The 25,291-nt window shown below is 41.4% G+C and overlaps 1 protein-coding gene across 1 annotated transcript in view; it reads left to right on the plus strand.

Annotated features, from left to right (window-relative positions):
• The first annotated feature begins 7,012 nt into the window (after positions 1-7,012).
• Positions 7,013-25,291, plus strand: part of LOC139412169 (solute carrier family 9 member 7) — a 191,953-nt gene continuing 173,674 nt past the window's right edge. Inside the window, exons 1-6 of the mRNA XM_071159018.1 lie at positions 7,013-7,314; positions 14,240-14,442; positions 15,546-15,623; positions 19,930-20,006; positions 20,082-20,194; positions 20,382-20,487. Coding sequence (XP_071015119.1) covers positions 7,017-7,314; positions 14,240-14,442; positions 15,546-15,623; positions 19,930-20,006; positions 20,082-20,194; positions 20,382-20,487 — 875 coding nt within the window. The 5' untranslated portion in view covers positions 7,013-7,016. The remainder of the gene's footprint in view (positions 7,315-14,239; positions 14,443-15,545; positions 15,624-19,929; positions 20,007-20,081; positions 20,195-20,381; positions 20,488-25,291) is intronic.

A 25,291-nucleotide genomic window follows, 5' to 3' on the forward strand; every position in this document is an offset into this window, starting at 1 on the left:
AGTCATCTAGTCATCAACCATGTTTTACTAGTCATCAACCATGTTTTCCTAGTCATCTAGTCATCAACCATGTTTTACTAGTCATCTAGTTATCAACCATGTTTTACTAGTCATCTAGTCATCAACCATGTTTTACTAGTCATCTAGTCATCATCCATGTTTTACTAGTCATCAACCATGTTGTTCTAGTCATCTAGTCATCAACCATGTTTTACTAGTCATCTAGTCATCAACCATGTGTTACTAGTCATCTAGTCATCAACCATGTTTTACTAGTCATCTAGTTATCAACCATTTTTTACTAGTCATCTAGTCATCAACCATGTTTTACTAGTCATCAACCATGTTGTTCTAGTCATCTAGTCATCAACCATGTTTTACTAGTCATCAACCATGTTTTACTATTCATCTAGTCATCAACCATGTTTTACTAGTCATCAACCATGTTTTACTAGTCATCTAGTCATCAACCATGTTTTACTAGTCATCTAGTCATCAACCATGTTTTACTAGTCATCTAGTCATCAACCATGTTTTACTAGTCATCTAGTCATCAACCATGTTTTGCTAGTTATCTAGTCATCAACCATGTTTTACTAGTCATCAACCATGTTTTACTAGTCATCAACCATGTTTTACTAGTCATCTAGTCATCAACCATGTTTTACTAGTCATCTAGCCATCAACCATGTTTTACTAGTCATCTAGTCATCAACCATGTTTTACTAGTCATCTAGTCATCAACCATGTTTTTCTAGTCATCAACCATGTTTTACTAGTCATCTAGTCATCAACCATGTTTTGCTAGTTATCTAGTCATCAACCATGTTTTACTAGTCATCAACCATGTTTTACTAGTCATCTAGTCATCAACCATGTTTTGCTAGTTATCTAGTCATCAACCATGTTTTACTAGTCATCTAGTCATCAATCGTGTTTTACTAGTCATCTAGTCATCAACCATGTTTTACTAGTCATCAACCATGTTTTACTAGTCATCTAGTCATCAACCATGTTTTACTAGTCATCTAGTCATCTAGTCATCAACCATGTTTTACTAGTCATCTAGTTATCAACCATGTTTTACTAGTCATCTAGTCATCAACCATGTTTTACTAGTCATCTAGTCATCAACCATGTTTTACTAGTCATCAACCATGTTGTTCTAGTCATCTAGTCATCAACCATGTTTTACTAGTCATCTAGTCATCAACCATGTTTTACTAGTCATCTAGTCATCAACCATATGTTACTAGTCATCTCGTCATCAACCATGTTTTACTAGTCATCTAGTTATCAACCATGTTTTACTAGTCATCTAGTCATCAACCATGTTTTACTAGTCATCAACCATGTTGTTCTAGTCATCTAGTCATCAACCATGTTTTACTAGTCATCTAGTCATCAACCATGTTTTACTAGTCATCTAGTCATCAACCATGTTTTACTAGTCATCTAGTCATCAACCATGTTTTACTAGTCATCAACCATGTTTTACTAGTCATCAACCATGTTTTACTAGTCATCTAGTCATCAACCATGTTTTACTAGTCATCAACCATGTTTTACTAGTCATCTAGTCATAAACCATGTTTTACTAGTCATCTAGTCATCAACCATGTTTTGCTAGTTATCTAGTCATCAACCATGTTTTTACTAGTCATCTAGTCATCAACCATGTTTTACTAGTCATCAACCATGTTTTACTAGTCATCACCCATGTTTTACTAGTCATCTAGTCATCAACCATGTTTTACTAGTCATCTAGTCATCAACCATGTTTTACTAGTCATCAACCATGTTTTGCTAGTCATCTAGTCATCAACCATGTTTTACTAGTCATCTAGTCATCTAGTCATCTAGTCATCAACCATGTTTTACTAGTCAGCTAGTCATCAACCATGTTTTACTAGTCATCTAGTTATCAACCATGTTTTACTAGTCATCTAGTCATCAACCATGTTTTACTAGTCATCAACCATGTTGTTCTAGTCATCTAGTCATCAACCATGTTTTACTAGTCATCTAGTCATCAACCATGTTTTACTAGTCATCTAGTCATCAACCATATGTTACTAGTCATCTCGTCATCAACCATGTTTTACTAGTCATCTAGTTATCAACCATGTTTTACTAGTCATCTAGTCATCAACCATGTTTTACTAGTCATCAACCATGTTGTTCTAGTCATCTAGTCATCAACCATGTTTTACTAGTCATCTAGTCATCAACCATGTTTTGCTAGTTATCTAGTCATCAACCATGTTTTTACTAGTCATCTAGTCATCAACCATGTTTTACTAGTCATCAACCATGTTTTACTAGTCATCACCCATGTTTTACTAGTCATCTAGTCATCAACCATGTTTTACTAGTCATCTAGTCATCAACCATGTTTTACTAGTCATCAACCATATTTTGCTAGTCATCTAGTCATCAACCATGTTTTACTAGTCATCTAGTCATCTAGTCATCTAGTCATCAACCATGTTTTACTAGTCAGCTAGTCATCAACCATGTTTTACTAGTCATCTAGTTATCAACCATGTTTTACTAGTCATCTAGTCATCAACCATGTTTTACTAGTCATCTAGTCATCAACCATGTTTTACTAGTCATCTAGTCATCAACCATGTGTTACTAGTCATCAACCATGTTTTACTAGTCATCTAGTTATCAACCATGTTTTACTAGTCATCTATTCATCAACCATGTTTTACTAGTCATCTAGTCATCAACCATGTTTTACTAGTCATCAACCATGTTTTACTAGTAATCTAGTCATCAACCATGTTTTACTATTCATCTAGTCATCAACCATGTTTTACTAGTCATCTAGTCATCAACCATGTTTTACTAGTCATCAACCATGTTTTCCTAGTCATCTAGTCATCAACCATGTTTTACTAGTCATCTAGTTATCAACCATGTTTTACTAGTCATCTAGTCATCAACCATGTTTTACTAGTCATCTAGTCATCATCCATGTTTTACTAGTCATCAACCATGTTGTTCTAGTCATCTAGTCATCAACCATGTTTTACTAGTCATCTAGTCATCAACCATGTGTTACTAGTCATCTAGTCATCAACCATGTTTTACTAGTCATCTAGTTATCAACCATTTTTTACTAGTCATCTAGTCATCAACCATGTTTTACTAGTCATCAACCATGTTGTTCTAGTCATCTAGTCATCAACCATGTTTTACTAGTCATCTAGTCATCAACCATGTTTTACTAGTCATCTAGTCATCAACAATGTTTTACTAGTCATCTAGTCATCAACCATGTTTTACTAGTCATCAACCATGTTTTACTAGTCATCAACCATGTTTTACTAGTCATCAACCATGTTTTACTAGTCATCTAGTCATCTAGTCATCAACCATGTTTTACTAGTCATCTAGTTATCAACCACGTTTTACTAGTCATCTAGTCATCAACCATGTTTTACTAGTCATCTAGTCATCAACCATGTTTTACTAGTCATCAACCATGTTGTTCTAGTCATCTAGTCATCAACCATGTTTTACTAGTCATCTAGTCATCAACCATTATTTACTAGTCATCTAGTCATCAACCATGTGTTACTATTCATCTCGTCATCAACCATGTTTTACTAGTCATCTAGTTATCAACCATGTTTTACTTGTCATCTAGTCATCAACCATGTTTTACTAGTCATCAACCATGTTGTACTAGTCATCAACCATGTTTTACTAGTCATCCAGTCATCAACCATGTTTTACTAGTCATCTAGTCATCAACCATGTTTTACTAGTCATCTAGTCATCAACCATGTTTTACTAGTCATCTAGTCAACAACCATGTTTTACTAGTCATCTAGTCATCAACCATGTTTTACTAGTCATCAACCATGTTTTACTAGTCATCTAATCATCAACCATGCTTTACTAGTCATCTAGTCATCAACCATGTTTTACTAGTCATCTAGTCATCAACCATGTTTTACTAGTCATCAACCATGTTTTACTAGTCATCTAGTCATCAACCATGTTTTACTAGTCATCAACCATGTTTTACTAGTCATCTAGTCATCAACCATGTTTTACTAGTCATCAACCATGTTTTACTAGTCATCTAGTCATCAACCATGTTTTACTAGTCATCAACCATGTTTTACTAGTCATCTAGTCATCAACCATGTTTTACTAGTCATCAACCATGTTTTACTAGTCATCTGGTCATCAACCATGTTTTACTAGTCATCTAGTCATCAACCATGTTTTACTAGTCATCAACCATGTTTTACTAGTCATCTAGTCATCAACCATGTTTTACTAGTCATCTAGTCATCAACCATGTTTTACTAGTCATCAACCATGTTTTACTAGTCATCTAGTCATCAACCATGTTTTACTAGTTATCAACCATGTTTTACTAGTCATCTAGTCATCAACCATGTTTTACTAGTCATCTAGTCATCAACCATGTTTTACTAGTCATCTAGTCATCAACCATGTTTTACTAGTCATCAACCATGTTTTACTAGTCATCTAGTCATCAGCCATGTTTTACTAGTCATCTAGTCATCAACCATGTTTTACTAGTCATCTAGTCATCAACCATGTTTTACTAGTCATCTAGTCATCAACCATGTTTTACTAGTCATCAATCATGTTTTACTAGTCATCTAGTCATCAACCATGTTTTACTAGTCATCAACCATGTTTTACTAGTCATCTAGTCATCAACCATGTTTTACTAGTCATCTAGTCATCAACCATGTTTTACTAGTCATCAACCATGTTTTACTAGTCATCTAGTCATCAGCCATGTTTTGCTAGTCATCTAGTCATCAACCTTGCGCAGTACCATGGAGTAGAGATGGTGGGTGCAGCTTCGATTTTTGGACCAATGGCAGAAGAGGAAGCATTGTTCGATTCTGTTGGCGTGAGAATGAAGATGAGTGGAGCATAAAGGGTGTTGTGGGTGAAGAGTCTGACGAAGCACGGTGGTAGGAACCACTTTCCAGACTTCCTAGAGTGCCCTGTAAGGGTGTCGTGGGTGAAGAGTCTGAGGATGCACGGTGGTAGGAACCACTTTCCAGACTTCCTAGAGTGCCCTGTAAGGGTGTCGTGGGTGAAGAGTCTGAGGAAGCACGGTGGTAGGAACCACTTTCCAGATTTCCTAGAGTGCCCTGTAAGGGTGTCGTGGGTGAAGAGTCTGAGGAAGCACGGTGGTAGGAACCACTTTCCAGATTTCCTAGAGTGCCCTGTAAGGGTGACAGAGGTCGCAGTAACTAGGATCAAGGCTATCCATTAGGTCTCCTATGTGGAGGCAGTACACATGCTGAAGGAGCGAGATGGTAGTGGATTCCCCACAGCCTGTAGTTCATGTAATGCATCAGAGGGATCTTGAAATACTAATAGTGAAGAAGGTGAACTGAGTTGCGTTTATTGCGCAAGTGATACAATTATAACAAATAGAATAACTCGATATCATTGTGAAGGTGCCGGAAATATTTTTGTATCTCCAGGACTTCACGGCCGAAACGTTGCAGGGAATGCTGGATGGAGATGTCCCCCTGTGTGAGGATCGGAGTAGACATTTTAATCCGACTGAAGGAATTTTAGTATATGTATTTAGTTGCTTATGGAATATTAGGTGTATGTTTTTTTCCCCTTCCCCTATTATTACAACGTTCAGTTTTCACCCCATCCAGTAGGTGGCGGCATGCACCTCTCTGTTTGCGGACCGCCATAATACCAGAAGAAGAAAGAAGACATTTTTTGACATTTTTAAAACAAGTATTTAACTATTTTTTAATTATTTTTTATTTTGGATAACAAAGTATAATGGATGTATATTATAGTCCAGTTGGGGCGGTTATGCAACGTATTGGATGCCAATGTAACGGATGTGAAACGGCTAGCTTAGTTAGCGTTTCAATCAGTGACGTCACTTGCTCTGAGACATTGAAGTAGTAGTTCCCCTTGCTCTGCAAGGGCCGCGGCTTTTGTGGAGCGATGGGTAACGATGCTTCGTGGGTGACTGTTGTTGATGTGTGCAGAGGGTCCCTGGTTCGCGCCCGGGTATGGGCGAGGGGACGGTCTAAAGTTATACTGTTACACCAACCGCCATTAAACGATGGAGGAGAAGAAGGAGGAAAAGGAAATAAGAAATAAAGTGTAGCATATTATGAATAAACATGGAGTGGGTGATTACACAGGCCTTCTGGAAGATCTGGTGAAGAACAAAATGATGGACAAGAAAAATAAACTGGAAATGTTTACGAGGGAATATGGCATGAGGGATTTCACAGAACCGTTTGGAAGAACTTGAGGAAACTGAGAGTGACGAGAGTGAGAATGAATTAGATGTGGTGGCGAGTGCAGTGATGACTGTTGAGAAGAAGATGAGTGTAGAGGGAAGCAGTCTGTCGAGGAAGGTTGGCGTCAAGTGCAAAAAGCAGAATACGTGCTCAAGTAGCTCAGAGATGGAGCCGGACAAGAGTGTGGATGAAATTCCTGCAGAGAGGACCGCAGAGATCGGGCCTCTGTCCGAGAATTTAAAGAATGATTCTGGATGAAAGTCCTGCAGTGAGGACCGCCGAGATCGGGCCTCTGTCCGAGGATTTAAAGGATGATTCTGGCCCAGCACAGAAAATGTTGTATACCGAAGCAGTGAAGAGGGTGGTAGATGAAGATGGGTACGGGGTGGGGGATCCTGAGAGGATTCCTGTGAGTTTACTGCTGAACATTTGCAGGGGGTGTTGAGTGGTAGTGCTCTGTCCTCCCAGACGGTTGGTCTGGAGTAGGATTAGGGAAGGTTAAATAGTGGAATGGGGTGGTGTTTTACTGAGGGCTAATACTTGTCAGGATAATTTTTCCTTTTCTTGTTAATTAATGTGGGTATTCCGTGAATGGCCTCACACTCCAGTACAGTAGGGGGCGGTGTATGCACATTGAATTGGATGCGAGCAGTCAACACAATCCTAAAGAAGAAGAAGAAGTCTGATAGGTCTGGTAGGCTTGGCTCATCAAACTGTACCATGGATGCTGCTGTTGCCAAAAAACCAAAGCTATGCAGATTCTTCTTTCCTTTGGAAAAGCAATTGATGTTATTTCCCATTTTAATTCTGCTGATAAACCAGGCCTCTAAAATGAACGCCGAGGACGGCGTTATGGAGGAACTGGCATCTGAGAAAGAGGCAGAAGAAAGTCATCGACAGGACAGTGTGAATTTATTGACATTCATTTTACTGCTGACATTAACAATTCTGACCATTTGGCTTTTCAAACACAGAAGAGTTCGTTTTCTCCATGAGACCGGGTTGGCAATGATATACGGTAAGACTCGACACATTAATCTGTCAGACGTTTGCAACGCATGTAACTTTGCCAACCCAACCCCCTAATCCCCGTATGAATGATGCCAACTCACGTCGGTGATTATTAGTGCGGCTCTATGTCACTGCTACATTGAACCATGACGAGTTAGTTACAATTGATCAATATTGTAGATACATTGTAGACAGTTAAAATGTTACGGTATTACATGATGCGCCATTCAGCGCTCATTCCCAGTCCTAATTGGTTCAGATGGGAGTGACAGTCTCTGGAATGTGCTACACAGTATTTAGATTGGGCATCACAGTCCTGCATAGATACCCACAGAACCATGTTCATATGCCACCAACAAATAACAATATATTATAGCTTTGACTTGATTGGTATAGCCTGAATCACATTGCACTATTGGCTAGTAGGCCTAATCATGATTTTTACTTTACATAATAGCAGATAAATTGTATAAAGTCATGGCCTGGGCTTACAACTATTGTGTTGACTCATTCATTACCCATAGCAGCTTGTAGTAACTGCTCCATATCATGGAAGGAATATCTATCTAATCTATCTCTCTATCTCTCTATTCAATTCAATTCAATTCAAGGGGCTTTATTGGCATGGGAAACATGTGTTAACATTGCCAAAGCAAGTGAGGTAGATAATATATAAAGTGAAATAAACAATAAAAACAATAAATCCACTATAATTGAGAATTTCAGTAAGCATTTCTCTACGGCTGGCCATGCTTTCCACATGGCTACCCCTACCCCGGTCAACTGCCCGGCACCCTTCACAGCAACCAAATCCAGATAGCTGATGTTCTGAAAGAGCTGCAAAATCTGGACACCTACAAATCAGCAGGGCTAGACAATCTGGACCCTCTCTTTCTAAAATTATCTGCCGAAATTGTTGCAACCCCTATTACTAGCCTGTTAAACCTCTCTTTCGTATCGTCTGAGATTCCCAAAGATTGGAAAGCTGCTGCGGTCATCCCCCTCTTCAAAGGGGGAGACACTCTAGACCCAAACTGCTACAGACCTATATCTATCCTACCCTGTCTAAGGTCTTCGAAAGCCAAGTTAACAGATTACTGACCATTTCGAATCCCACCATACTTTCTCCGCTATGCCATCTGGTTTCAGAGCTGGTCATGGGTGCACCTCAGCCACGCTCAAGGCTCTAAACGTCATCATAACCGCCATCGGTAAGAGACATTACTGTGCAGCCGTATTCATCGACCTGGCCAAGGCTTTAGACTCTGTCAATCACCACATTCTTATCAGCAGACTCAACAGCCTTGGTTTCTCAAATGATTGCCTCGCCTGGTTTACCAACTACTTATCAGACAGAGTTCAGTGTGTCAAATCGGAGAGCCTGTTGTCCAGACCTCTGACAGTCTCTATGGACTGAAGCTGGAGACTCACATCTCCCTCACTAGCTTTAAGCACCAGCTGTCAGAGCAGCTTACAGATCACTGCACCTGCACATAGCCCATCTGTAAACAGCCCATCTATCTACCCACGTCATCCCCATACTGGTATTTATATATTTATTTATTTTGCTCCTTTGCACCCCAGTATCTCTACCTGCACATTCATCTTCTGCTAGCCTACCTGGTTAAATAAAGGTGTTCTCAACTAGCCTACCTGGTTAAATAAAGGTGTTCTCAACTAGCCTACCTGGTTAAATAAAGGTGTTCTCAACTAGCCTACCAGGTTAAATAAAGGTGTTCTCAACTAGCCTACCTGGTTAAATAAAGGTAAAATAAAAAAAGAGGATTTCAATTTCCCAAAGCCCTGTTGCTGAAGGGCATAGCAGCTGTTTTACGAGCTTCTGACCAATCCTGCAATTTTGTGTTTTTTTTTTTAACGCAGATTGTAATTATAATTTTTTTACCTAATGGTTCCACCATCATTTCCTATGACTGAAAATAGTATCTGGAAATCAGAACAGCGATCACTGAAGTTGATTATGAATGAGGATTTCTACTTCAACCAGGCCCAAATCCCCAACACTGAAATATCGAAGAGGCGGTGTTATAGAGGTCGGTGTGCGGGATACCTGACGAGACTATGTCGGCGAGTGGATAAACTCCCTCCGTTCTGTTGGCGAATATGCAGTCACTTGAGAATGGCTGCCGTTTTACAAGCTCTTAACCAATTGTGCTATTTTGTGTGTTTTTGTTGCTCCAAGACCAGGCTTAAATCCCTGTCATTCGCCATAAGAAAATACAGGGGGAGCAGATAAGGGTGCCTTGTGAGAATTTGTCGGTGAGTGGGTAACGCGCCTCTATCATCCGTTCTATTGGCCAAAGTGGAATCACAGGTGAATAAACTGGATGAGCTCCGTTCAAGATTATCTTACCAACGGGACATTAAAAACTGTAATATCTTATGTTTCACCGAGTCGTGGCTGAACGACAACATGGATCATATACAGTTGGCTGGGTTTTCGGACATCAACAGGACAGAACAGCTATTTCCGGTAACAGCTGGTGCGCAATGTCAAATATTAAGGTAGTCTCGAGGTATTGCTTGCCTGAGGTAGAGTACCTCATGATAGGCTGTAGACCACACTATCTACCAAGAGATGTTATAAAAAACATTTTTTTATAACATAACTCAAACGGAAGGAGTTTGCATTTTGGCGCAGTGCTGAGGGGGATATTTTTCATAGCCGTCATACTAAAGCAGGAAGTACCAGTGACTCGCTCAATACGGAAGTGGTCAGATGATGCGTATGCTACGCTACAGGGCTGTTTTGGTAGCACAGACTGGAATATGTCAATGGCATTGAGGAGTATAACCCCTCAGTCACTGGCTTCATCAATAATAATCTTAGTCCCATATTGACGCTTTGCTTATTTGATGGTTCGTCTGAGGGCACAGCGGGATTTCTTTTAAGCGTCCAGATTAGTGTCCCGCTCCTTGAAAGCGGCAGCTGTAGCCTTTAGCTCGGTGCGGATGTTGCCTGTAATCCATGGCTTCTGGTTGGAATATGTACGTGCGGTCACTGTGGGGACGACGTCGTCAATGCACTTATTGATGAAGCCGATGACTGTGGTGGAAAACTCAATACCATATTCAGGATCGAGGCAAAGATGTACAGAGCAAAGTACAGAGAGATCCTTGATGAAAACCTGCCCCAGAACACTCCGCCCCAGTCTGAGGTCCTAAGGTTCACCTTCCAACAGGACAACGACCCTAAGCACACAGCCAAGACAATGCAGGAGTGGCTTCGGGACAAGTCTCTGAATGTCTTTGTGGCCCAGCCAAAGCCCTGACTTGAACCCGATTTGAACATCTCTGGAGAGACCTGAAAATAGCTGTGCAGCGACGCATTCCATTCAACCTGACAGAGCTTGAGAGGATCTGCAGAGAAGAATGGAAGAAACTCCCCAAATACAGGTGTGCCAAGCTTGTAGCTTCCTATCCAAAAAGACTTGAGGATGTAATCGTTGCCAAAGGAACTTAAACAAAGTACTGAGTAAAGGGTCTGAATACTTATGTCAATGTGATATTTCTGTTTTAAATGTTTTTATAAATGTGCAAAAATGTCTAAACCAGTTTTTCTTTGTCATTATGGGGTATTGTGTGTAGATTAATGAGGGGAAAAAAACTATTTAATCCATTTTACAATAAGTAACAAAATGTAGAAAAAGTAAAGTGGTCTGAATACTTTCAGAATGTACTGTGTATAGGATGAACCATGACTAGAATACAGTATATACATTATACAGTGGGTTAAACAGTATGTAAACATTATTACAGTGACCAGTGTTCAATGTCTGTGTACATAGGGCAACAGTTTCTAAAGTGCAGGGTAGAGTACCGGGTGGTAGCCGGCTAGTAACATTGACTAAGTTCAGGGCAGAGGCAGGCTAATTGCGGCTGTATAACAGTCTGATGAGATGGAGATACAAGCTGTTTTTCAGTCTCTCGGTCCCAGCTTTCATGCACCTGTACTGACCTCGCCTTCTGCATGGTAGCGGGGTGAACAGGCCGTGGCTCGGGTGGTTGGGGTCCTTGATCTTCCTGGCCTTTCTGTGACACAAGATGCTGTAGATGTCTTGATGGGCAGGCAGTGTGCCCAGAGTATAATTTTTTTCTCCACAGGACGGTAGAGCCCTAGTGACAGTGACAATCCACAGGACGGTAGAGCCCCAGGGACAGTGACAATCCACAGGACGGTAGAGCCCCAGGGACAGTGACAATCCACAGGACGGTAGAGCCCCAGGGACAGTGACAATCCACAGGACGGTAGAGCCCCAGGGACAGTGACAATCCACAGGACGGTAGAGCCCCAGGGACAGTGACAATCCACAGGACGGTAGAGCCCCAGGGACAGTGACAATCCACAGGACGGACGGTAGAGCCCCAGGGACAGTGACAATCCACAGGACGGACGGTAGAGCCCCAGTGACAGTGACAATTCACAGGATGGTAGAGCCCCAGGGCCAGGCCATAGCATCCTAAGAGTTACTTACACCTTCTGTCTTACTGTGTTCAATACAAGGCATCCAAACCTCATGAAAGTCACCTGGTATACCCTTCATTTGAATGTTAAAATTCCATCTCATCCCTCATTGCTAAGCCTATTTGTAGGTGAATTGTAGTCTGTTCTGTGATAGCATCCTTATGTGGACATAGGGACAATATTTGTGCTTTAATTAGTCAGGAACTCACCACAACGGAGTTCCCGGGACATCCAATTTTCTACTGCTTTGAGTTCCTGATAGAATATTGGCTAAAATTACCACCAGCACCTATTTCAGTCCTTGTCAAGCACCATGTTGCAGGATAATAACACATATTGTCAGTTAGAAACCGTTTCACATGACATATGCCTCTTCGGTGTCATTAGTAGGAGGTTGCCTAGAGGACCAGAATCTGTCCGTCTATCTCTCTGCGTAGTCTGTGTGTGAGCCTGGCCCTCTTTGAGATGCACTGCACACCTTCCCGGCTGGTCTTAGCTGGAGGACAGACAGACCGACTCAGCTGCCGTGTGTTGCTGAGACATGACTGACTCTATGCTAATGTCCTAATACTGACTTAAGCAGTAATAATAATGTAGCTAGTAATAATAAAAAATACAATAACAATGTAGCTACTAATAATAATAATGTAGCTAGTAATAATAATAATAATAATGTAGCTAGTAATAATAATGTAGCTAGCAAATGTAATAATGATAATGTAGTAATATTAATAATATAATATTAATAGTAAAATCTTAATAATGATAGCTACAGTAATAGTAATATTGTAGCTAGAAATAATGCAGCTAGCAAATGTGATAATGTAGTAATAATAATAGTGTAGCTAGTAATAATAATAAATAATAATAATGTAGTTAGTAATAATGGTATTAGTAGTATTAGTAGTAATGTAGCTCGTAATAATGTAGCTAGTAGTATCAATAATAATTAATAATGTAGTTAGTAGTAATAATGTAGCTAGTAGTAGTAATAATAATCTAGCCAATAATAATAATGTAGCTAGTAATAATAATAATAATGTAGCTAGCAGTAATAATGTAGCTAGTAATAATAATGTAGCTAGTAAAATAATAATGTAGCTAGTAGTAATATAAATAATAGTAGTAGTAGTAATAATAATAATGTAGCTAGTAATAATAATGATAATACTAATGTAGGTAGTAATAATAATGAAGCTAGTAGTAGTAGTAAATAATTAATAATAAGGGTGTAGCTAATAATAATAATGTAGCTAGTAATAATATAAATAATAATAATAATAGTAGTAATAATAATAATAATAATGTAATAATATAAATAATAATAGTAGTAGTAGTAATAATAATAATGTAGCTAGTAATAATAATGATAATACTAATGTAGGTAGTAATAATAATGAAGCTAGTAGTAGTAGTAAATAATTAATAATAATGGTGTAGCTAATAATAATAATGTAGCTAGTAGTAATAATAAAAAAGTAGGAGATAATAATAATGTAGCTAGCCATAATAATAATGTAGCTAGTAATAATAATAATGTAGCTAGCAGTAATAATGTAGCTAGTAGTAGTAATAATAATCTAGCCAATAATAATAATGTAGCTAGTAATAATAATAATAATAATGTAGCTAGCAGTAATAATGTAGCTAGTAGTAGTAATAATAATCTAGCCAATAATAATAATGTAGCTAGTAATAATAATAATAATAATAATGTAGCTAGCAGTAATAATGTAGCTAGTAATAATAATAATAATGTAGCTAGTAAAATAATAATGTAGCTAGTAGTAATAATGATGATAAATGTAGCTAGTAGTAATAATGTAGTAGTAGTAATAATAATGTGGATAATAATAAGATAATAATAATAATAATAATAATAATGTAGCTAGTAAAATAATGTAGTAGTAGTAGTAGTAATAATAATGTGGATAATAATAATGTAGCTAATAATAATATAAATAATGTAGCTAGTAATAATAATGTAGTTGTAATAATATTAATAATAATAAGCTGAAATAAAATATCCCAGAAATGTTCCATATGCATTAAAAGCTTATTTCTCTCAAATGTTGTGCTCAAATTAGTTTACATCCCTGTTAGTGAGCATTCCTCCTTTGCCAAGATAATCCATCCACCTGACAGATGTGGCATATCAAGAAGCTGATTAAACAACATGATCATTACACAGGTGCAACTTGTGCTGGGGACAAAAGGCGTCACACAACACAATGCCACAGATGTTTTGAGGGATTGTGCAATTGTCATGTTGAGTGCAGGAATGTCCACCAAAACGGTTGCCAGAGAATTGAATGTCAATTTCACTACCATAAGCCGCCTCTAACGAGGTTTAAGACATTTTGGCAGTGTGAAGATATTCTATCCTCAGTATCTCTCTCTCTCTCGCCCTCGCTCTCTCGCTCCCTCTCTCTCTCTCTCTCCTTCCCAGGACTGTTGGTAGGTGTGATCCTGCGTTATGGAATCCCAGCCACCAGCTACCACAAAAAAACTCCTCCCAGCTGTTCTCTTGAGGAGGGGCCAGTCAGTACGCTCCTACTGAACGTCAGTGGGAAGTTCTTTGAGTACACGCTGAAAGGAGAGATCAACTCGAGGGAGATACACAACGTGGAGCAGAATGACATGCTGCGTAAGGTAACAATCATACGCACACACACACCACACACACACACACACACACACACACACTATGTTGGAACAGAATGATGTGCTGCACAATAATATAGTTATGATAACCCCCAAACTTTTGACTAAACACACCTTAACTGTATAACCCCCCCCCCCCCCCCCCAACTACTGTCCAACTACTGACTAAACACTACTGAACTGTATAACCCCCCCCCCCCCCGTCCAACTACTGACTAAACACTACTGAACTGTATAACCCCCCCCCCCCCGTCCAACTACTGACTAAACACTACTGAACTGTATAACCCCCCCCCCCCCCAACTACTGACTAAACACAACTGAACTGTATAACCCCAACCCCCCCCCCCCCCCCCACTACTGACTAAACACAACTGAACTGTATAACCCCCCCCCCCCCCCCCAACTACTGACTAAACACACCTTAACTGTATAACCCCCCCCCCCCCCAACTACTGTCCAACTACTGACTGAACACACCTTAACTGTATAACCCCCCCCCCCCAACTACTGTCCAACTACTGACTAAACACACCTTAACTGTATAACCCCCCCCCCCCCAACTACTGTCCAACTACTGACTAAACACTACTGAACTGTATAACCCCCCCCCCCAACTACTGTCCAACTACTGACTAAACACAACTGAACTGTATAACCCCAACCCCCCCTCCCCCACTACTGACTAAACACAACTGAACTGTATAACCCCCCCCCCCCCCCCCAACTACTGACTAAACACACCTGAACTGTATAACCCCCCCTAACTTCTGACTAAACACGACTGAACTGTATAACCCCCCCCCTCCCCCTGACTACTGACTAAACACGACTGAACTTGTGGAAAGGCATCCTGAAAACATTTTCCAGTATCCAGTCCAACCTATTTTCGTGTCAGTCTCTGCATCCTGAATCTGTGGTTGTCTGTACAGTCCTGGCTCACTAAGTATTTGATCACAAGCAGCCCTTGTTGGCAGTGCTTTACAATGTAACCTCTTTGTCATCAGTCTGCATCTCAGCAGTGTATTAGCTGGCTAATAGCAACTTGTTTAGGATTGATCTGTTTACATGTTTTTCTCCTAAATGTACAGGTTACCTTTGACCCTGAAGTATTCTTCAATATACTGCTACCTCCAATCATTTTCCATGCTGGATATAGTCTCAAAAAGGTAAGTGATAGCTTTAACATTTGTATTCTGTATTTTTAAAAAACGTTTTATTTAACTAGGCAAGTCAGTTGAGAACAAATTCTTATTTTACAATGACTGCCTACCCCGGGACTCCCGATCACGGCCGGTTGTGATACATCCCGTGATCGAACCAGAGCCTCAAGCACTGAGATGCAGTGCCTTAGACCGCTGCGTCACTCGGGAACATGTGACATGTTATTCTGGTGTAATTTTTGACTTCAGATTGGCCAGTATTGTCTCCTAGGTAGCATGTAAGAACTGTCCAGGTTTCTCAACATCGCAACAGTGTTCAGTTGACATTGTTACTGATATTAAAGGGTTAACTACTGTAGCAAGGCCCTCAACCTGATCTGGTCATCTACTGTGGTTCAGAATGGGCTGATCTGCTGCAACAACGAGATCTCTGATTGGACATACTGTAGACAGGGGAGCCCTCTCATTGGCCAGCCTTTTAGAGTATTGCCCTTCTGGGAGGAAGTCGAGACCACATGTCTTTGTCTGCATCCCAAATGGCACCCTATTCCCTAAATAGAGCTCTATGGGCCCTGGTCAACAGTACCCCTACTGGCCCTGGTCAACAGTAGTACACTACCTCTATGGGCCCTGGTCAACAGTACCCCTACTGGCCCTGGTCAACAGTACCCCTACTGGCCCTGGTCAACACTACCCCTATGGGCCCTGGTCAACAGTAGAGCACTACCCTTACGGGCCCTGGTCAACAGTAGAGCACTACCCCTATGGGCCCTGGTCAACAGTAGATCACTATATAGTCAATAGGGTTCCATTTGGTACGCAAACTTCCAGTTCCTGTCTTAGGTTACCCTGCTAGACCCACTCTCTCATACTGGCCTGTGGGACGGCTGTGAAGGACACATGTCAGGCTGGTACTCTCTGATACTGGCCTGTGGGACGGCTGTGAAGTACACATACTCTACATACTCTACTTTTGTACAAAGTCATTGCTGTAGAACATTATTTAAAACCAAAAATATAAATGCAACATGTAAAGTGTAAAGTGTTGGTTTCATGTATCATGAGCTGAAATTAAAGATTTGAATAATGTTCCATAAAGCTAATTTGGCTCAAATGAGTTTCCCTCCCTGATAGTGAGCAGTTCTCCTTTACCAAGATAATCCATCCACCGGTCTGTCGACCTCCCGGTGGCCTGTCTGTCGACCTCTCGGTGGCCTGTCTGTCGACCTCCCGGTGGCCTGTCTGTCGACCTCTCGGTGGCCTGTCAGTCCAGTTAAGCTAACAGCCTATCGATCTATATCCAATCTATCCATAGTTGATTATATTTTTTATTTCGGGTTCAACAAGTTGTACCGTTTTTAAAACAGAATTTAAGAGTACAAGAAACCCAGAGAATGACACAAAGTGTAAACCAGGTATTTCCAATGTGGTCCAAGGTGTAGGACATAAAACATAACAGGAAATAGCACATAAAAAAGACCACGACTAAAAGTCCCACTATTTCCGACCTTCTCCTATGTAGGCCTGCACACATTTCCCCGTAGATGGGTTCTAACCGGCTCAGTCAGCCGGTCTCTAGCTATCGCCAGCTAGCCTGCTTCTAGCTATCTCCAGCTAGCTTGCTTCTAGCTATCTCCAGCTAGCCTGCTTCTAGCTATTGCCAGCTAGCCTGCTTCTAGCTATCGCCAGCTAGCCTGCTTCTAGCTATCTCCAGTGTAGCTGGATTTTAGTTTAGTTAGTCCTTTCTGAGAGCTGTAGTGCCAACTCAAGCCCCCAATAAAATGACATCCTGTAGAGTTCAGAGGGATATAAGATCAAGCATAGAGCAACCAGAGTGGTATAGTACAAAGCAAGCTAGATCTACTCAGGCTTTTATAATGCTAGCCAGCTTCAGTTAGCTTCACATTCCAGGTCAGGTTTCATCCATATTGCTCATCCACCTGCCGCTAACTCTACTAGGCTTTTAACTGTGCGTGCATGTGTTATTTTATATTTTGCCTTGTTGAGAAGGAACATGCAAGTAAGCATTCCGTTAGACGATGTATCCCGTACACACAGTGCCTTCGGAATGTATTTAGACCCCTTTTTCAGTATTCTAAAATGGATTCAAAAACATCTCATCAATCTACACACAATACCCATTAATGACAAATACCAATTAATGACAAATACCAATTAATGACAAATACCCATTAATGACAAATACCCATTAATGACACATACCCATTAATGACAAATACCCATTAATGACAAATACCCATTAATGACAAATACCCATTAATGACAAATACCCATTAATGACAAATACCCATTAATGACAAATACCCATTAATGACAAATACCCATTAATGACAAATACCCATTAATGACAAATACCCATTAATGACAAATACCCATTAATGACAAATACCCATTAATGACAAATACCCATTAATGACAAATACCCATTAATGACAAATACCCATTAATGACAAATACCCATTAATGACAAATACCCATTAATGACAAATACCCATTAATGACAAATACCCATTAATGACAAAGCAGAAACGGGAAAACAAATGTGTTCATGCGGAAATACCTATTTGCATAAATATTCAGATCTTTTGCTATGAGACTCGAAATTGAGCTCCGGTGCATCCTATTTCCATTGATCATCTTGAGATGTTTCTACAACTTGATTGGAGTCCGGACTGTGGCCCGTCGCTGGAGGCTCCCGGCCTGTGGCCCGTCGCTGGAGGCTCCCGGCCTGTGGCCCGTCGCTGGAGGCTCCGGGCCTGTGGCCCGTCGTTGGAGGCTCCGGGCCTGTGGCCCGTCTTTGGAGGCTTTGCACTGAGGAGGCGCACAGGAGGCCTGATGCATGCATGGTGCCGGCACTGGGCTGGTGACACGCACCTCAGGGCGAGTGCGGAGAGGTGGCACAGGACACACTGGACTGTGAAGGTGCACTGGAGACGTGATGCGTGGGACCGGTACAGGTGACACCGGGCTGATGACACACACCTCAGCACGCCCCGTTCTGTAGCGCTCTCAATGCTAGCACCTCTCTCCGGAATCTTGCGTCAAACTCTTCATCCGACTCCCTGACTGGCTCTGGTTCGCTCCTCGGCTCCACCGACTGCTCCATGTGCCCCTTGGGGTTTCTGTGGCCTACCTCGTTGGTATAACTCCTCGTAACTTTGAACTTTGCCGTTCTGCTTTCGCTGCCTCTATTTCCTCCTTTGGAAGGCGATAATCCCCAGTCTGCGTCCAGGGTCCTGCTCCATCCAGGATCTCCTCCCAAGTCCACTCCTCCTGAACACGCTGCTTGGTCCATTTTTGGTGGGATCTTCTGTCACGTTCGTTATACGAAGGAGACCAAGGTGCAGCGTGGTATACGTACATTCCTCTTTTAATAAAGAAAGAACACTGAACAAACTAACAAAACAACAACACGACGTGAAGCTATACAAACGAGTGCCGACAGGCAACTAAACATAGACAAGATCCCACAAACACCAAAAGGAAATGGCAACCTAAATATGATCCCCAATCAGAGACAACGATAAACAGCCGGCTCTGATTGGGAACCATATCAGGCCACTATAAACATACAAATCACCTAGACCTACAAAACCCTAGACCTACAAAAACCCTAGACAATACAAAACCTAGCGTATCCACCCTAGTCACACCCTGACCTAACCAAAATATAAAGAAAACAGAGATCTCAGGTCAGGGCGTGACACTCTAGTGGCACAGCTAGCACTGAGATGCAGCGTCTAAGACCACTGTTCCACTCAGGAGGCCAGCGAGGCCCTCTTGTGGGGGAGATGACAGGCAACCCTGCTCACCAAGGCCCTCTTGTGAGGGGAGATGACCGGCAACCCTCTCCCTGCTCACCAAGGCCCTCTTGTGAGGGGAGATGACCGGTAACCCTCTCCCTGCTCACCAAGGCCCTCTTGTGAGGGGAGATGACAGGCAACCCTCTCCCTGCTCACCAAGGCCCTCTTGTAGGGGAGATGACAGGCAACCCTCTCCCTGCTCACCAAGGCCCTCTTGTAGGGGAGATGACAGGCAACCCTCTCCCTGCTCACCAAGGCCCTCTTGTGAGGGGAGATGACAGGCAACCCTCTCCCTGCTCACCAAGGCCCTCTTGTGAGGGGAGATGACAGGCAACCCTCTCCCTGCACACCGAGGCCCTCTTGTGGGGCTGGCTGACATCAATGGCACAGAAATAAGTGTTTATTTAATGCCCATGTAGATCACACACTGACCTCTCTACATTATATGATGTAGCCTAGCGATTATAATATCCCTTCTCTTTTTCCAGAGACACTTCTTCAGGAACCTGGGCTCCATCATAACCTATGCCTTCCTAGGAACAGCTATCTCATGCTTCGTCATTGGGTGAGTCAGCGTATTGTTGGGACTGATTTAGATCATGTCTGGTATGGAGCTCTTCTAGTCCTCTCCTCTCTTCAGAAACCTGATGTATGGAGTGGTGAAGCTGATGCAGTTCATAGGGCAGCTGACTAACAAGTTCTACTACACAGACTGTCTTTTCTTTGGAGCCATCGTCTCTGCCACTGACCCAGGTAGGCACTGGAGCTCCTCACCACCTCATCCCAGTGGAGGGCTCTCTCTACAGGCCTCCAGGAGCATACCTCTGCAGTCCGTCCTTAACATATCATCCCTCCTAGTTCACTACAAGGATGGTCATGGTACATCCTAGCAAGCAACACGTTGCTCCTCAACTCTCTTAAGTGTGTGTGTGTATTTCAGTGACGGTGCTGGCCATCTTCAATGAGCTCCATGCAGATGTGGATCTTTATGCCCTGCTGTTTGGAGAGAGTGTCATGAACGACGCAGTGGCCATCGTCCTCTCCTCGTAAGTTACCGTGCTCCTCCTCTCTCCTCCCAGCGCTCTCTCGCTCTGTCTGTCTCTCTCGCTCTGTCTGTCTCTCGCTCTGTCTGTCTCTCGCTCTGTCTGTCTCTCTCGCTCTGTCTGTCTGTCTCTCTCGCTCTGTCTGTCTGTCTCTCTCGCTCTGTCTGTCTCTTTCGCTCTGTCTGTCTCGCTCGCTCGCTCTGTCTGTCTCGCTCGCTCGCTCTGTCTGTCTCTCTCGCTCGCTCTGTCTGTCTCTCTCGCTCGCTTTGTCTGTCTCGCTCGCTCGCTCTGTCTGTCTCGCTCTCTCGCTCTGTCTGTCTCGCTCTCTCGCTCTGTCTGTCTCGCTCTGTCTCGCTGTGTGTGTCAGAGGGTTCCTCAGTTTCTGGGAAATGTTCCTGTTCCCTCCTCGTTTCCCCTCCTTTTCCCCGATGTTGTAGAGATTCCTCACTGAGGTGACAGTGTTACATCAGTAATGTTGTTGATGTGGAGCTGAGACAGAGCTGGCACTCTACTACCCCCTGCTGGAAGGCCTAGTGTGGTGCAGCTGCAATGACACATCAGGTGTTATGTGAAAGAGTGTATGATACAATTCAGAGGTTTTATTGTCACACGTTGGATGGTGCAATGAAATGTATTGTTATACTGGGTCAGCCATAGTAGTATGATAGGTGTTGTTTTACAGGGTCAGTCATAGTAGTATGATAGGTGTTGTTTTACAGGGTCAGTCATAGTAGTATGATAGGTGTTGTTTTACAGGGTCAGCCATAGTAGTATGATAGGTGTTGTTTTACAGGGTCAGCCATAGTAGTATGATAAGTGTTGTTTTACAGGGTCAGTCATAGTAGTATGATAGGTGTTGTTTTACAGGGTCAGCCATAGTAGTATGATAGGTGTTGTTTTACAGGGTCAGCCATAGTAGTATGATAGGTGTTGTTTTACAGGGTCAGCCATAGTAGTATGATAGGTGTTGTTTTACAGGGTCAGTCATAGTAGTATGATAGGTGTTGTTTTACAGGGTCAGCCATAGTAGTATGATAGGTGTTGTTTTACAGGGTCAGCCATAGTAGTATGATAGGTGTTGTTTTACAGGGTCAGTCATAGTAGTATGATAGGTGTTGTTTTACAGGGTCAGCCATAGTAGTATGATAGGTGTTGTTTTACAGGGTCAGCCATAGTAGTATGATAGGTGTTGTTTTACAGGGTCAGCCATAGTAGTATGATAGGTGTTGTTTTACAGGGTCAGCCATAGTAGTATGATAGGTGTTGTTTTACAGGGTCAGCCATAGTAGTATGATAGGTGTTGTTTTACAGGGTCAGTCATAGTAGTATGATAGGTGTTGTTTTACAGGGTCAGTCATAGTAGTGTGATAGGTATTGTTTTACTGGGTCAGCCATAGTAGTATGATAGGTGTTGTTTTACAGGGTCAGCCATAGTAGTGTGATAGGTGTTGTTTTACAGGGTCAGTCATAGTAGTATGATAGGTGTTGTTTTACAGGGTCAGTCAAAGTAGTATGATAGGTGTTGTTTTACAGGGTCAGTCATAGTAGTATGATAGGTGTTGTTTTACTGGGTCAGCCATAGTAGTATGATAGGTGTTGTTTTACTGGGTTAGCCATAGTAGTATGATAGGTGTTGTTTTACAGGGTCAGTCATAGTAGTATGATAGGTGTTGTTTTACTGGGTCAGCCATAGTAGTATGATAGGTGTTGTTTTACTGGGTCAGCCATAGTAGTATGATAGGTGTTGTTTTACAGGGTCAGTCATAGTAGTATGATAGGTGTTGTTTTACAGGGTCAGTCATAGTAGTATGATAGGTGTTGTTTTACAGGGTCAGTCATAGTAGTATGATAGGTGTTGTTTTACAGGGTCAGTCATAGTAGTATGATAGGTGTTGTTTTACAGGGTCAGCCATAGTAGTATGATAGGTGTTGTTTTACAGGGTCAGTCATAGTAGTATGATAGGTGTTGTTTTACAGGGTCAGTCATAGTAGTATGATAGGTGTTGTTTTACAGGGTCAGCCATAGTAGTATGATAGGTGTTGTTTTACAGGGTCAGCCATAGTAGTATGATAGGTGTTGTTTTACAGGGTCAGTCATAGTAGTATGATAGGTGTTGTTTTACAGGGTCAGTCATAGTAGTGTGATAGGTATTGTTTTACTGGGTCAGCCATAGTAGTATGATAGGTGTTGTTTTACAGGGTCAGCCATAGTAGTGTGATAGGTGTTGTTTTACAGGGTCAGTCATAGTAGTATGATAGGTGTTGTTTTACAGGGTCAGTCAAAGTAGTATGATAGGTGTTGTTTTACAGGGTCAGTCATAGTAGTGTGATGATAGGTGTTGTTTTACTGGTAGTGTGATAGGTGTTGTTTTACAGCAGTCATAGTAGTATGATAGGTGTTGTTTTACTGGGTTATAGCCATAGTAGTATGATAGGTGTTGTTTTACAGGTAGTCAGTCATAGTAGTATGATAGGTGTTGTTTTACTGGGTCAGCCATAGTAGTATGATAAGTGTTGTTTTACTGGGTCAGCCATAGTAGTATGATAGGTGTTGTTTTACAGGGTCAGCCATAGTAGTATGATAGGTGTTGTTTTACAGGGTCAGTCATAGTAGTATGATAGGTGTTGTTTTACAGGGTCAGTCATAGTAGTATGATAGGTGTTGTTTTACAGGGTCAGTCATAGTAGTATGATAGGTGTTGTTTTACAGGGTCAGTAATAGTAGTATGATAGGTGTTGTTTTACAGGGTCAGTCATAGTAGTATGATAGGTGTTGTTTTACAGGGTCAGTCATAGTAGTATGATAGGTGTTGTTTTACAGGGTCAGTCATAGTAGTATGATAGGTGTTGTTTTACAGGGTCAGTCATAGTAGTATGATAGGTGTTGTTTTACAGGGTCAGTCATAGTAGTATGATAGGTGTTGTTTTACAAGGGTCAGTCATAGTAGTATGATAGGTGTTGTTTTACTGGGTCAGCCATAGTAGTATGATAGGTGTTGTTTTACTGGGTCAGCCATAGTAGTATGATAGGTGTTGTTTTACAGGGTCAGTCATAGTAGTATGATAGGTGTTGTTTTACAGGGTCAGTCATAGTAGTATGATAGGTGTTGTTTTACAAGGGTCAGTCATAGTAGTATGATAGGTGTTGTTTTACTGGGTCAGCCATAGTAGTATGATAGGTGTTGTTTTACTGGGTCAGCCATAGTAGTATGATAGGTGTTGTTTTACAGGGTCAGTAATAGTAGTATGATAGGTGTTGTTTTACAGGGTCAGTCATAGTAGTATGATAGGTGTTGTTTTACAAGGGTCAGTCATAGTAGTATGATAGGTGTTGTTTTACTGGGTCAGCCATAGTAGTATGATAGGTGTTGTTTTACAGGGTCAGCCATAGTAGTATGATAGGTGTTGTTTTACAGGGTCAGCCATAGTAGTATGATAGGTGTTGTTTTACTGGGTCAGCCATAGTAGTATGATAGGTGTTGTTTTACTGGGTCAGCCATAGTAGTATGATAGGTGTTGTTTTACTGGGTCAGCCATAGTAGTATGATAGGTGTTGTTTTACAGGGTCAGTAATAGTAGTATGATAGGTGTTGTTTTACAGGGTCAGTCATAGTAGTATGATAGGTGTTGTTTTACAAGGGTCAGTCATAGTAGTATGATAGGTGTTGTTTTACTGGGTCAGCCATAGTAGTATGATAGGTGTTGTTTTACAGGGTCAGCCATAGTAGTATGATAGGTGTTGTTTTACAGGGTCAGTCATAGTAGTATGATAGGTGTTGTTTTACAGGGTCAGCCATAGTAGTATGATAGGTGTTGTTTTACTGGGTCAGCCATAGTAGTATGATAGGTGTTGTTTTACAGGGTCAGCCATAGTAGTATGATAGGTGTTGTTTTACTGGGTCAGCCATAGTAGTATGATAGGTGTTGTTTTACAGGGTCAGTCATAGTAGTATGATAGGTGTTGTTTTACAGGGTCAGTCATAGTAGTGTGATAGGTGTTGTTTTACAGGGTCAGCCATAGTAGTATGATAGGTGTTGTTTTACAGGGTCAGCCATAGTAGTATGATAGGTGTTGTTTTACAGGGTCAGCCATAGTAGTATGATAGGTGTTGTTTTACAGGGTCAGTCATAGTAGTATGATAGGTGTTGTTTTACAGGGTCAGTCATAGTAGTATGATAGGTGTTGTTTTACAGGGTCAGTCATAGTAGTATGATAGGTGTTGTTTTACAGGGTCAGTCATAGTAGTATGATAGGTGTTGTTTTACAGGGTCAGTCATAGTAGTATGATAGGTGTTGTTTTACAGGGTCAGTCATAGTAGTATGATAGGTGTTGTTTTACAGGGTCAGCCATAGTAGTGTGATAAGTGTTGTTTTACAGGGTCAGCCATAGTAGTGTGATAGGTGTTGTTTTACAGGGTCAGCCGTAGTAGTATGATAGGTGTTGTTTTACTGGGTCAGCCATAGTAGTGTGATAGGTGTTGTTTTACTGGGTCAGACATAGTAGTGTGATAGGTGTTGTTTTACTGGGTCAGCCATAGTAGTATGATAGGTGTTGTTTTACAGGGTCAGCCATAGTAGTATGATAGGTGTTGTTTTACTGGGTCAGCCATAGTAGTATGATAGGTGTTGTTTTACAGGGTCAGTCATAGTAGTATGATAGGTGTTGTTTTACAGGGTCAGTCATAGTAGTATGATAGGTGTTGTTTTACTGGGTCAGCCATAGTAGTATGATAGGTGTTGTTTTACAGGGTCAGCCATAGTAGTATGATAGGTGTTGTTTTACAGGGTCAGCCATAGTAGTATGAT

The sequence above is a fragment of the Oncorhynchus clarkii genome, chromosome 1 (assembly GCF_045791955.1).
Source record: "Oncorhynchus clarkii lewisi isolate Uvic-CL-2024 chromosome 1, UVic_Ocla_1.0, whole genome shotgun sequence".
Lineage (NCBI taxonomy): Eukaryota > Metazoa > Chordata > Actinopteri > Salmoniformes > Salmonidae > Oncorhynchus > Oncorhynchus clarkii.